The 13,427-nt window shown below is 48.9% G+C and overlaps 1 protein-coding gene across 15 annotated transcripts in view; it reads left to right on the top strand.

The window, feature by feature from the left end:
• EHMT1 (euchromatic histone lysine methyltransferase 1) overlaps positions 1 to 13,427 on the top strand; it is a 121,631-nt gene that overhangs the window by 53,353 nt on the left and 54,851 nt on the right. For 8 of the 15 annotated variants that reach the window (XM_040606084.1, XM_040606088.1, XM_040606083.1 and 5 more), the window contains exon 2: positions 5,951 to 6,038. In XM_040606084.1, the coding sequence (XP_040462018.1) occupies positions 5,951 to 6,038 (88 nt within the window). Of the gene's footprint in view, positions 1 to 751; positions 1,088 to 5,950; positions 6,039 to 13,427 lie in introns of those variants that run through there. The other 7 variants (XM_040606094.1, XM_040606091.1, XM_040606093.1 and 4 more) reach the window with 3 other exon arrangements.

Below are 13,427 nucleotides of genomic sequence, written 5' to 3'. Positions count from 1 at the left end.
GGTGGCGTGGGCACCGAGCGAGGTCCTCCAGGTCCCCCGGGAAGCCCGTGCGGGGCCTTCCCTGCGCTGCCGCCCCAAGGAGCCCCTCCGCCGGGCACCGCCGGGGCGGGCAGGGGGCGAGGGAGCTGCTCCGCCGGCTGCCGTCGTTCGGGGGCGGGAGGAAGAGGAGCACGGAGGCTGAAGAGGTGCCTGAGCCCCGTCGACGGGGGCAAGCTGTCTTCCAGCTCCTCCGCCCCGGGCTGCTGCAACCTGCTGGCTCCAGGCTCCTCTTGGTGCTACGGTTTTATCCTGGCTGAGCCTTCCTGGGGACCGGGTGTTTCTGAAACGGCTGGTGTGCTTTTGCTAGAGAGAGTGATGGATCTTGGTCTCCATTTTAGGGTTTTCTTCCCCATCCCCCTTCCCCTCACGGGTGCTAGGAGAAGGCAGGCAGCAGCTGTACTCCTTGCTAACCTCAGGCTGTGGAAGGAGGAGATGCCTTTGTCTGCTCTGGATTTACACTTGCCTGCACGTACCAGTTGCACTGGCTTTAACTCTACTGGGACACAGCTAGATGGGTACGAGGCTTCCCAGTGTGGAGGCAGTGAGGGAGCGGGAGTGGGATCTCCCCTTTCCAGGAGGGCATGGGCTGCGCAGACCCCCCTTGCCTGAAGCCTGCACGCCATTGTGGACCGCGTTGCCTTCCGAGAAGTCACTTTAAGTCCTGTTGTGTTCCATGCACGTGTCTCCTTTTCCCCAGCTGTTGCATGCAGGGACCTTGCGCCTCGTTTCTATGCTTCCCCCTGTTTCGGGAGTTGATTTGTACGGCTGGAATAGGAGAAAGGACATGGGGGTCGAGGAGGAACTGTTTCTTTTCTTTTAGGGAGAGCCTGGATGAAAGGAATTCAGGAGACAAAAGAATTGCAGAGTTTGATTTGGGGACAAACTTCAAGCTGAGGGCAGTGCTTGTTGTGAGCTGCAGATAAAATTCCATGTTCACATGATTGCACGAGGCTTACAAGGAAGTGGCCTTAGCCTAAAAAAAAAAACAAAAAAACCCACCACCAAACCAAAAAGGAGCTTTGAGACTGGTGACTGCTTTGTAGGCCAGGTATGCTGCTGGTTACGTTTCCTTCCTTCTCCAGATCAAATGCTTCTACTGCTTCTAATGACAGGCCCGTGGTCAGCGTCCCCATGAGCAGTGATCCCAGACCTTGCCCGTGTGCAGCAGGACTTGAGCAGCACCGAGATCTGAAATGAGCAGCCTTCGCACGCCTACAAAAGAAACACTCTCTTTCTACAAGTGTTTTCTTAATCATTACTTTCAGCATAGTTAACTGCAGAATGTTTGTCTTCTTTTTAAGGCAAAGGTTATTATGAGCAAGTTGGTTTGGGTTGTGTTTCTGGTTTTGGTTGTGTTTTTTTTTTTCTTTAGCAGAAGAAGGGAGGGAAAAAAGAGTGAATGAGAAGCTGCTGCTGCTGCCGTTGCATCATTTATTGAGAGCTTTGCCTCCCTGCCTTGCTGCAGTGTATTGCAAACCTGGCCGCTGCCTTGCACGGGAGGTGGAATCCTGCCCTGCGGAAGGGCTGGCGGGGGCTCTGCCTGTGCCCTGGCCCCACTGGGCACCCGCACTGGGGTACATGCCCCAGCTGCTCGTGGGGAGCGATGTCCGGTGGTGTCACCTCCGAGGGGTTGGTGTCCACCTCTGGGGTGGAGGCTTCGCAGGCCGGGCGGGATCAGTCCTGTCCGTCCCGCCAGCTCTGCAGGCAGATGTGTTGGTGCAGCTGCGGCCCCGAATGGGAGCGAGCAGTTTCAGAGGGGTCCTCCTGCGCCCAGCCCTCTTTCAGATCGACGGGCTTTAGCTTAGCTGCATGGCTCCAGTCAGAACAACGCTGCTGCAAAGCCTCAGGTTCCTAGACGGTTGATTTTTAAGACAAAAAAAAAAAAAAAAAGACCCTGGTGAAGGTAGACATCTTAGCACATCAACCTCCGCTCCTTCCTGGTCTGCCTGGAGAGAGCTCTGGTTCATGATGTAACTCACTGGTCTCTTGGGCTTGGTAAGCTGCAATACGTTGGAGTTCTGCTGTGCATGTATTGTCTTTGACTATAAAACCTGTTTGGACCTTTGTGAAGGGCACCCGGATGGCTGATGAAAATGCCAAGGAGGAGGCTGAGAAAGCTCTTTCTGTGTTTCCCAGCTTTGTTCTTTTTCTCTTCTTCTTTTTTTTTTTTTTTGGTGGGCTTTTTTTTGTTTGTTTGTTTGGGGGGTTTTGTGGTTGTTTTTTTTTTTTGTTTTAAAGGCACCACTGTAGTTTCTAGTCGTTGTCTGGAAATGCTGCAGAGCTTTCCTTGGCTGGTCTGACCTGTCCTCCATCCCCTCCAAAGACCTCTTGGAGGAGAGGAAGCCTGTTTTCTTGTAAACAGAGGTTGGAGAGGAAAAACTAAACCAGCACTCGCTCCTCTGCTTGGATCCTCATGGCTTTTAAAGCCCTCTCAAAGACCTGCTCAGTCTTTCTTAAGATGGAATAATTTTTTTTCTTCCCCTTGAAAGCTAAAAATAAAAGTGTTGGGGCGGGGGGGATGCTTCGTTGGTGCTGGGTGCGCTTTATGGAGGCTCCCCAGCACGGAGGGTGAATAATCAGGCTGGGGTCGGCGAGGGAATGGAGGCGGACGGCTGCGGGAAAGGGGGGAAGGAGGGGAAAAAAAAATAATGGAGAGAGTGAGACTTTTATTGTGAAGCAGCTTGTGCTTGGCAGTTGGCTTTTGTTGGGACTGCTGCAAGAGCAGGCATTTCTCGGCGGGGAGGGTGGGTATAGGGTTTCCCTGCCAATCGGGAGCCGACGGATTGGGGCATGGGGAGTGTGAGCAGTAGGGAAGTTTGCTTTGAATGTGAGGGAGGGGAGGGGAAAAAAACCCCAACCAACACACACACAAAAAATGGAGGTATTGACACTTGCGGTGAAGTTGCTCTAAGTTGGCTGGGTGGAGCCGTGGGCTGGTGGGAATCAACGGGCAGCGTTGCTTGGCTGGTGCTGGGTGCCCCGCCCCCGGTGCTGGGTGCCCCCGGTGCTGGGTGCCCCCGGTGCTGGGTGCTGCATCTGCCGGCTGGTGATGGAGCAAGGAGGGGAGAGTGCTGGCCTGGGGGTGAGAGGCTTCGAGCGCTTTGCAGAGGTTTCCTGTAGCTTCCTTTTGATCAAAATGCTTCCAAATTCACAGTTGGCTTCTTTTTTTTTTTAATTATTATTTTATTTTCTACCTTGATGCAGAGTTTTTGTTTGTTTCAGAGCAAGGCATGGAAGTTGCAAAGCTGCTGCTGCTGCTAGCCAAGGCTCTGTGTCTGAGATAGGAACTGGGAGACCCCGTCAGGTGCCACCTCACTCAGCCTTGCCTTGGCACACAGCTTTTTAACTCCCACAGGAAAAACGCCATGGTTTCTCTCTTGGTGTTGGAATTTCTGCTTTGAGAGCTATCACTGCTGGGCAAGAGCCAGGGCAGCCCCAAGCTCCTGGTAATTGCAGCGAGGAGGGAGGGTGCTCATTAGCTGCCAAGGTCTAATTGACTCCAGGGTCCCTGCAGTGGCTTTTCTTCAGGCATCATGGGCTGAGCAAGCAGCAGTGCTTCTGTGGAAGGGAGAGCATGGATGCTTTGTGGAGTTGGGGGTACTGCTTGTAAAATAAAGAAAAACTTAGAATGGAATGGCTAAGAATGACCTGCTGGAAATCCTGGGGCTTCTAGCAGCAGTCAGCTTCATAGCAGGAATATCAAGACCTTTCCTTGTTGCAGCAAAGGTTGGGAAAACAGGCTGGTCCCTCTTAGACTGAGGCTCTTTATGTGCTGCTGGTGTCTGTGGCGAGGACCTGGGTGCCCCTTCCCGTGGGTGGGAGCCGTGGGGCTGTGCTTGAACCCCGGCTCTCTGCAGCTCTCATTGCCTTAGTCTTGCAGCAGGGTAAGTCCATGAGAAAAATGAAGTCATTCCCAGTTTACAAGAAGTCCGGCTAGAGGAGAGGTAGGGTTTACAAGCAGATGCATATATATATATATATATATATATATATATATATATATATATATATATATATAAAAAAAAAAAAGCTGGTCTATGTTTAAACTGTGGGCTGTGTTGTTATGGTTGTTCCTCAGTGGAAGTTGTGGGCCAGTGTCTGGTGGAGGTATGTTCTGTTCCAGGCTATCTGATCAGTTGGCAGAGCAGAGGTTTCAGATGCTTACAGCTTGCATTTTTGGTCTGTGCCTGAAAATCTGAAGGTGGTGCGCTTGGGGCACAAGTTCCTTCTTGTTGAGAGCATCTAGATGTGGCCGTGTTTGCTGTTCGCTTGCGCTGGGGGGCAGGCAGCCACCCACAACCACCTTCCTCCTCACTGGAGGAGCGATCCTTGAAGGTGCCCTTGGCTCCACACAGGTGGGCTTGGCAGGCGGTGCAGGCTTTCCCAACGACCCTGCGCCCAGCCGGTGTCCCTGAGTCTTCTCCTTCCCACCAGCTGTGTGTTGCCTTGCAGGTAGTGTTGTTCAGGTGCAGGGCAGGGTGGTCGTGCAGGCACCCAGGGGCCAGGGACCTGGTGCTGGATGAGCCCTGGCTGGCTGCACGGGGTGGGAGGGCTGCTGAAATCAGGGGGAGCAGACCCCGCTGCAGCACCTGCGGGTACGTGGCATTGCAGCTGAGTTCATGTGGAAACGAAAATGACAAAGGTGGCTGGTAGTAGCGATCAATTGCAATACCAAAGCTCGTGTCCCCTGCTAGCTTTGGACAGAAAGTGGTGTGGGGAAGGGCGAGCCACTGCTGGGGATGGTTTTGGAGCTGGTACCCACCGGTGTGCATCCCGTCTCTTTTGCTTGTTTTACGGGAGATGGGCAGGTTGCTTTTTTTATTATTTTTTTTCCTTTATCACTCAGTGTGCTTTAAATCTTGAGATTTGCATGGCTGCAGGCACCATCTGCTCTCTGTGGTGGCCTACAACAGTTGGCTTGACCTGGGCTTATTCTTCTCCTGCGAGGCCGGCAGTGTGCGGTGAACCCTTCACCCAGCCTGGCCCCGGCCCCGGCAGTGGGCAGCTCTGCAAGGCAGTTGCCTTCTTTACCTTTCAGAACAGCTTGTCTCCTTAAACTGTGTCAAATTAACCCTTCTTTTGTGCGTTCGGGGGTTTTTAAAATACCTTTCTCCTTTTGTTTTGTTCTGGTAGCTTCTTTTTTTTGTCTTCCCACCTCAAAAGGCAAAGGGAAGGTATTAAGGCTGCAAACCTGATCTAGCAATGTGACTGCAGGTGTGTGAAAGGCCGAGGAGACGAGCAGGTGTTCCTTTTTTACAAAGAGGAGAAAAAAGAACAATTACTTTCTATAAAATTAAAAATAGAGCTCGCTAAATATAATAAACATGGATGTTAGGAGTGATGAGTTAGCTCACTGATGGTTTGCAGTTTGTATGTTACATTTGAATGAACTACAAAAAAACTCCAGACAAACTACCAAAAGCATACTCGGGCTGTAAATGTTGATAGATGATGTGTCTGATAGATCTGCCTTCCCCTACCCAAAATCTAAAAAGTTTTGGGGGAATAAGGGGTCACCTCCTCGAGATGCCTTTCGTGACTGTTTTAATCCGCACCTCTACAGACACGTTCAGCTGGATTCCCAAGCACGTTAACTCTGGGAAGATCTGCCTGGCTGCATCTTGACCAAAGAGTCGTGAGGTCTCGGCCCTGGGCACAGCTCGAAGTCCCTCTGCTTCTCGGGCGAGACGGGCTGTCAGCTGGGGCGAGCCTTGTCGTTCTTTATCTTTGACCTGTGCCTTGGTGGCAGTTTCCTGGCAGCGTTATTTTGCAGAATGAGGTTTGCTGGTGATGTAAACAGGATGTGTCCATGATTGTCTCTTCTTTTAAACGCAACGTGTGTATGATCGTTGAGCTAAACCGTGCTGTTTTCTTTTTTCCCACCCCCTGTCCCTTCTCTCCCCACCCCTAGCGAACAGTGCTGAGTAAGGGAGAGACAAGGAAAGACGCCTGCATGAAGACTGAGCTGCTGAAAGATATCACCAACAACAAAGAGGAAGGTGAGCGTCTGCCTCGGTTGAGGGCCAGACCTTGTTGTGAGGTTGGCATTGTGATGGGAACAAAACTGGGGGTTCGGAGATGGGTTCTGTCCCCTGAGCTCCCACAAACAGAGTAGCTCCATTCTCCTGTGTTTATTCTGAGCAGGGCTCTTCCCCAGAAGATGCAGATTTGCTTTTCAGTCCATCTATTGCCACCCACCTAAAGAACGGTATCTAATTTTCACTTCTGCTTTGGTGTGGCTGTGAAGCACAAAGGAATTACTTTGAACCTCCTCTGTGTAACTTGTTTTAACTGAACTCTGATCCCCACCACACGATGACCTAGCCCTTTTCCTCCCTCTATTAAAGTTAACTTTCTGTTCTCCTGTGAGTTTCTGTGTTGCTCCAGATCAGGCACCAACTGCTGCAGGATGGCCGGTGGGGTTAGACACTCCACCCATCATGCCGTTGTGGGATGCTTCATGATTTCTCCCTTGTTTCTGCTTGCTTTTACTTTGCAGGATGCAGAGCACATGTTCATTTGACGAAGTCCTTCCTGTGTAGTTCTCTATGAGTTGCATGCACACAAATCTGAGGGCTTAATAAATGTGTCAGTGGGATTAGGAAAAAAAAAAAAATCACCGCCCTTTATCTTTCACCCCTCTCTTTTCTTTCCATGGCTTTATTATTCCTTTATTAGTTACTTCTCGTAGCTCTGCAGGGATCTGATTTATTTTTGTTCTCCGTTCCATAATAGAGCATTTGAAAAGCACTGAACTAGCCCCATCAAAATACCTAGTCTTAGGTAGAAACAAAATTTTGAACTTAATTCAGGTGTGGTGAGGACAGCATTGCTTTTTGTTGCTCTTCTGTCCAGCGTAATTTTTTGTCAAGCTGCTCTAGTTAGAAAGTGAAGCTCAGAGCAGGCAAAATACTGAGTGCCGTGTCAGATGTGGCTGCAGTGCTTGCATATTAACTGGGAGCATGTGAGCGCTGCTGCTGACGCCGGTTGCGTGTGGACCTCTGGTCTGGGCAGACCAGAGACGAAGCCTGAGGTGTCCGTGGGAGGTTGTGTTACTCTGGGAGGAGGCTCTTGCTTCGATCCCTTGCCTTGCTTGGCTCAGGACTACAAAGTTAGTTTATTTAGCTCTTGGTTGATCCAAAGGTAAGTGTCAAGAGCCTATGGAGGTAAAAATCCAGGAGGAGGGTGGGAAGAGACATTTCTGTGCCATGTATATCTTGACTGATTTTTAATTAAAGCAAATGCTGTGTATCAAAAGGGAGCTGAAAACGGTCCCTGGGTAGCAAAGGTCTCGAGGCTTCCCAAGGTGCTCAAATTCTAATCACTGCAGCTTATTGTCCATTCCTGTTACAGGGGAAGGAAGGGTCCTAAAAGGAGAACTGCGCAGTCTCCGTTTTTGTGGCAGTGTTCAGATTGTACCCTTCTCTTCCCAAGCGTACCACGTGTGTAAAAGACAATGCGTATTTGCGTGGTTGTTGTGCTCTATGCATTGTTCTTTGCTGACCTCCGTTACCCAGCTGTGATCATCATAGGAGTTCGATTAGCAGTCCCTAAGGTCTGTTATTAACAGTGTTTAGCGTTGGCAGAGAATTTATATTTTTGAGCATTGCATAAACATGAAATCATTATGGCAGACTTGCAAGATGGCATGGAATAGTTTCTTTGAGCCTTGTTTCCTGACTCAGGGATGAGTGGCAGCATACGGAGCTGGGATGTGTAGACTGGAAAAGCACTCTGAAGTCTTGAGATTTCTCTGTTTAAGTTTGCTTGAATAGTCTTATTTTTCCTTTAGCAAGGAGGATGGGACCAGTACAGTTTTAATATTTTCATCCAAGGACATAGCGGGATTGAATGCACCCTCAGCAAGGTTGCAGATGACACCAAGCTGAGTTGCTCTGAGCAACCTGATCTAGTTGAAGATGTCCCTGCTCCCTGCAGAGGGGTTGGACTAGATGGCCTTTAAAGGCAACAACGTTGGCCTGCAACGTAAGGCTAGATCTGTTTTGGGTTTTATTCCCTTTGGGAGAATCCCCTTGGCAGGTTATCCGTCAGTATTAAACCTGGGATCTAAAATTTTCAGGGGCTTGAACTTGCAGATCCAAAGACTGACTAGAGGTGCTGTTTGGGCTAAAGACTTAGTGTGAATTATTGTCGTTTTCCCTCTTTTTACTCCCCCTTGACTCAGAAGGGTACTGGTACTGAGGTCAGTATCAGATCCCCATTTGCACTGTATTAGCACGTACCATAGCTCTGCTGCTGCCTCTCTGAATGGCCTTTTCCAAGTTACACGTCTGTGTCCAAGAGGAGCCGGGAAATTTCGGTAGCTTGCAGCCTTGAATGAGATTTAGGGGGTCTGTCTCCCAAGCAAGGCACATCAGCGCCACTGCAGCAGTGCCTACGACTGCTGTCTGACTCCACCACTGATGATCACCATCACGTTGGAGATCTCTGTGAAGATCCCTGGTTGCAGGGAGGGCTTGTACTCTTGTAGGGCAATAGCTGAGCTGCCCCAGTTTATCATCTGCTGGTTTGAAGCAGCACATCGTCTTTCTTAGTTGTCCTCAGTGTGCCAGCCTGCCATTTGTGACAACGGTAGCTGCTGCTGCAGGGAACGTGTTGTTGGTGCAATGGGCTGGGGCAGGGGCCTGGGAGGGTGCTCCTGGGGGGCAGTCTGGGCGTCGGAGAGCCTTGGGTGGGCAGTCGTGGTGTTTTGTTCTTTGTTCTGCCAGTGGAAGGTATTGCAGAGATGCAGTGTTGTTACCAGCTGGGATGTCCTTTTCTGGCTTGATCCTGGCACTGATGAAGAGAAATAATTGAACTATAAATTTAGCGTACATCTGTAGAAACAAGATCTTTGTGTGTTCCCAGCACTTTCATTTCCAGTTCTGGGGTTGAGTCCCAGCCCGCGTAAAGCCCAGTGTAAGCTGTGCGCTAGACTCAGTGTCCCCTTCTGTGTAAAATTGCTCAATACAGATAGAAAAAAACGAGCTATGCATGAGACTGTTCTGTTGTCCTTGGGGAGATGTTCCAGTTCAGTTGTGGGGAAATGTTCCAGTTCGGTTTTACATGTGGGTGTGAGTTTAGGTCCGTCTTTCCCTTTGACAGGGAGATTGAAGAGATGAGCAGAAAAAAGTTGCTCTCATGTTTTATTAGGCCATATTGTCTTTAGTCTGACTCAGAGAGAAACTAATTAAAAAGTGGTTTCTTTGCAAGAATTACAAGTGATTTCAGTTCTTCTCCTAATGTACATAGCTTCTAACCCTGTGCTGCATCTCACTTGACCTTTCAAGGCAAACCGATCTTTTTCTGATTCCCCAGCCCCAGAGGTGGAAAGTTCCACTAAAGCAGTGGCACGAAGGAGCAGGAAGGGGAGTTGGTAACGAAGTTCTCCATTAGCCTCAGTGTTCTGAGACTTCACCCGAGGCAGCTGTTTTACAAGAGCCACGGTGCTGGAGCGTAGTGCTGGATGAGACGTGCACAGTCACTTTGCTCTCAAATAAACTGAAAACTACTTTTAGAGAGTGTCAGAGGTTCAAATTCCTGGAGGCCCCCCCTCCCCCCCCCCTTCTCTGGTGTGTGTATTTCTTTTTCTCCTTCTTACTACAGATAGGAAGCTGCCGTGAGTGAGGGAAGTGCTGCTTTCCACTGAGCAGCTGCAGCCTTTGCATCCCCAGGTGCAGGGATGGCCGCTTTAAAAGGAGAAAAAGAATAATCTCCTTGCCTCAGCAGACTCAGCGCTTGGATCCCCTGCTGAGACCGACAGACAGACAGGAGACCAGACGAGCAAAATGATGCTTAGGTATTTTAAATGTTCACCCAGATGTGCACCCAGGTGCTCTCGGTGTTCCAGACCCCTGCGCCAGGGGAGGCTGTGCCCCGCAGCAGGCGGGCTGCGGCAGCAGAAGGAACGGTCTGAGCTCTGGCAGCCCCAGAGCGGGAGCATCCCAGTCACAGCTGGGCTCGAGGCCTTGTGGCCAGTGCTCTAACACGGTGGACCCGATCCCACGGCAAAGGAACGAATTAATTTCACGCAGGCTGTTAAACTGCTTTGCGTCCCCGCCGGTATTCACAGGCAGCCCACCAGCGAGATGCTGAATCCCATTTACCCAGCCTGTGTAATCTCAGTATTGAGCATTCACAGCACAAATTGTTCTTTTTTTCTTTTGTTTTTTTAACTTTTCTTTTCCTGTTTTGACTCTCGGTGTGTCTGAGGAGATGGGAAGCAGTGATACTGCCACAGGGTGACAGTGCTCCAGGGCACTGGGAGGAGTGGCTCTTGCGTTTTGGAAATACAAGGCAGGCTCCTGTATGGATATCACCTGCCTTCATGGATTTAAAGGGGTGAGGGAAAGAAGAGAACATCAGTAACTCACCCCAGAGAGGAATTTTGCCCTGAGAACATAATTCTGTTCATTTCTTGGCTTCAAAATGCTCCGCTTTTTGGCTTTAGTGATAGAGGTGGTGCATTCCTTTCCAATGGATACAGGATCTCCAGCCACCCATCCTCTCTAGTCTGTGTGGTTTCAGCCTTTTTTGTGTCAGTGGGGCTTCTCTCTACTTGACAATTTCTAAATTTTTTTTTTTTTTGACTTGGAGGAAGAAGGGTGGAGGGAACAGTTGCAACACAAGGATTATAAGCAGGTGCATTTCCTGCTCTTAAAAGTTTATCCAGCAGGATAGCTGGGTATTGAATAAATGACGTTGGTATCTGTGGTGTTTTAAAGATCATCTGCAAAGTGCTTAAGATAAAACACATGTGGAATATGCATGTATGTAGTACTTGTACAGCAGCACTTCAGAATCCCGAGCTTTTCACTGATGCTCAGTCTTTGCTTATTTCAGAATCTGATGTTTCTCCTGCGGCGGCTGAAGCCTCGTGGCTCTGCTGAGCTGCCCTGTGTTCTGTGCTGGGCACTTGAAATGCGTAGAAAATACCGTGCAAGCCGTGGGCAGCGGGGTGTCTTGCCTCTACCAAGTTGTTCAGAAAAACGTGTAAAAGTTCCAGATCAGATATTAGTGCATTTGCTTGTAGGATAGTTTTTTTTTTTCTTTTTTTTTTCCCCTCGGACTAGTGATGATTGCATTTTGGCCTTTGCATAAGGGCTCATAATGCTTGGGTCTTTTTCTTACTTTGTCTCATTGAGCAGTGAGATCTGAATTTAAAAAAACCCAACATTTCAGACTAGAGCATTCTCAAAGTAAGACACAGTTTTGAGCTGATTGTCTGGCTGTCTGAATGTGGGAAGTTTCTGGTGGCTACTCATCCCTTTTGGTCCCACAGAGGCGATTCTGTTCCTTCTGGCCGTGGCTGGGCTGGCTGGTGGGGCCGGCAGCACATCTGTTAGACAGGCTGTGCCTTGGGCAGGTTCTGGCAGGCTGGAGCGAGCTCCGGGGCAGGACGGGAGCCAGGTCTGGCTCTGCTGAAAGGGCTGGAAGCCTTACAGGCAAAGGCAGTGGAGAAGAACCCTCACTGCAGGAGTCTGGGCTGAGAGAGCAGAGGTGGGTTTCATTTTGCCTAATTTAGGGGTATTTTTTGAAGTTACGGTAATTCTGAACTAGCCCAGCTAATTTCTGCTTCTATGTGGTAGGCATGTCTGGTGGTGATTAGTTTATCTGAAGATAGATGCCTGAAGTCAGAACGTGGTTTTTTGGAGCCGTCACCTTCACTCTATTGGTTGGAACAGTGGCTTAGGGCACCCTGGTGTTTGAGATACCTTTTAGGTACCTAAAATTTGATGAGGTGTCCTCATGCTGTGTGACAGCTTCTCCCCAACTTCCATAGGATTCTGTTCTCTACATGGGAATATCATTTCAATTTTGAATGACTATGATATTAAGAAGAAAGTTTAAGACTGAAACTTCCGCATAGGGTCTGCTTGAGCCGGGGGAGAGGTGGGAGGGCTGAGAACTCTGCATTGCTTTTAATGAGTTATTAATTCAGACAGGTGATTTAAATATATTTCTGATTATTCTTTGCCACGTGGAGTTGCAGGGATAATGATCTGCATGACTTGCTGAGTCTTAAATTCTTTGTGTTACTAAAATGCAGTCAAGCTCCTAAATAATACACCTTTGCTGAAGTTTGTTGCAGCCTGGAAGAACGGGCATCATAACAGAAAGTAAATCTCTTGGGCAAATTACCTGTCCTACATGTTGCTGGATTTTAAATTAATACCAAATGCTTGAATCGGGATGCAGGCAGCATTGTGGTCAATGTGGCAAGCTGCTACCGCTGCATATGGCGTAGGGGATACTTAAGGGAGCCCTGAAAATACTGGGATGCTTCTAGTAAATGAGGTTACACTTCCGTGGACATAGGCTATATCTTTCTACGTTTCTTCTTTTTTTTTTATTAAAGAAAGAATGGTGTTAGATTAAAGAACAGTGAGTGAGTTGGAGTGAAAAGTGGATATGGAGGAAATGTTTTAGTGTACTTCGAAGGAATGAATGCTGTCAAGTTGTAAAGTTTTAGAGAAATACTGATTTTAGGGTTTTATTCAGTCACACTTGCAGCGCAAGAGCGGAAGAGCTGTTGAACAGCATTTTCAAGAAGAGAACTTGTTGCCACAAGGTGTATTTGAAGCCAAAATTTTAGCAGGTTTGCAGTGAAACCTTTTTTTAATAATGGAAAAGGGGAGATGCAAAGGTCACATCAGGAACAAGCGTTTCTTTAGCTGTCTGGTGCTGTTGAAGAGCTTCTCTAAGCTGTTTTATTCAGTATTTCTCCATCGTGATGTTCCTGCTGTCTCTAGTTTTGTGTTCTTATCCCCATCTATAGGCCGTATTTCAGCAAAAGTGTAAATATATATTGAATTGTGTCTATTCAGCAATGCTTGTAAATGTGTATTTAGTGGAGCTAAGACTTGCTGAACGTGGTCAGACTTGCAGATGTGTCCTGTGACAGAAGGATGAAGCAACGGAGTTAGAGGCAGAGCATCATGGCAAGTGGAACAGTAGCCTAGCCAGGGATGGCAACCCCTATTTTCCTGTTACCAGGCCAGGTATTTTGGTTGTGAAAGCCAGACTAGCTTACTGGGGTTACGACATCTTATTAAGCAATGTAGCTCCTGACAGAAACTAGTTCTTCGTGGGGTCTGTTCCATTCAGTGTCCAGGTAGCGCCTTGGGATGCCGAGCTCCTCCAGTGGGTGGGTTGGCTGTGGTGCTTCTCGCAGGAGCTGTGCGGGAGCTCAGTCTGTAGGAAACAGCGCTGTTCCAAACTATTTATCAATTTGTTTTAGTGCTGCCAGAAAAGGGAGCAGGAGGGTGGAAATGCTTTTTCCCCAAAGCAAGCAGCAGCTCAGGACAGCCCTGCCTGCGGTGTTTCAGACTTCTTGGATGTTGGAGAGGGACATGGTCTCTCTTCCCATTCCCACTGGCCTCTGCTGA

This window comes from Falco naumanni, chromosome 9, assembly GCF_017639655.2.
Source record: "Falco naumanni isolate bFalNau1 chromosome 9, bFalNau1.pat, whole genome shotgun sequence".
Taxonomy (NCBI): Eukaryota; Metazoa; Chordata; class Aves; order Falconiformes; family Falconidae; genus Falco; species Falco naumanni.
The sequence above is the reverse complement of the archived record's forward strand: the minus strand, read 5'-3'. Positions and strand labels throughout refer to the sequence as shown.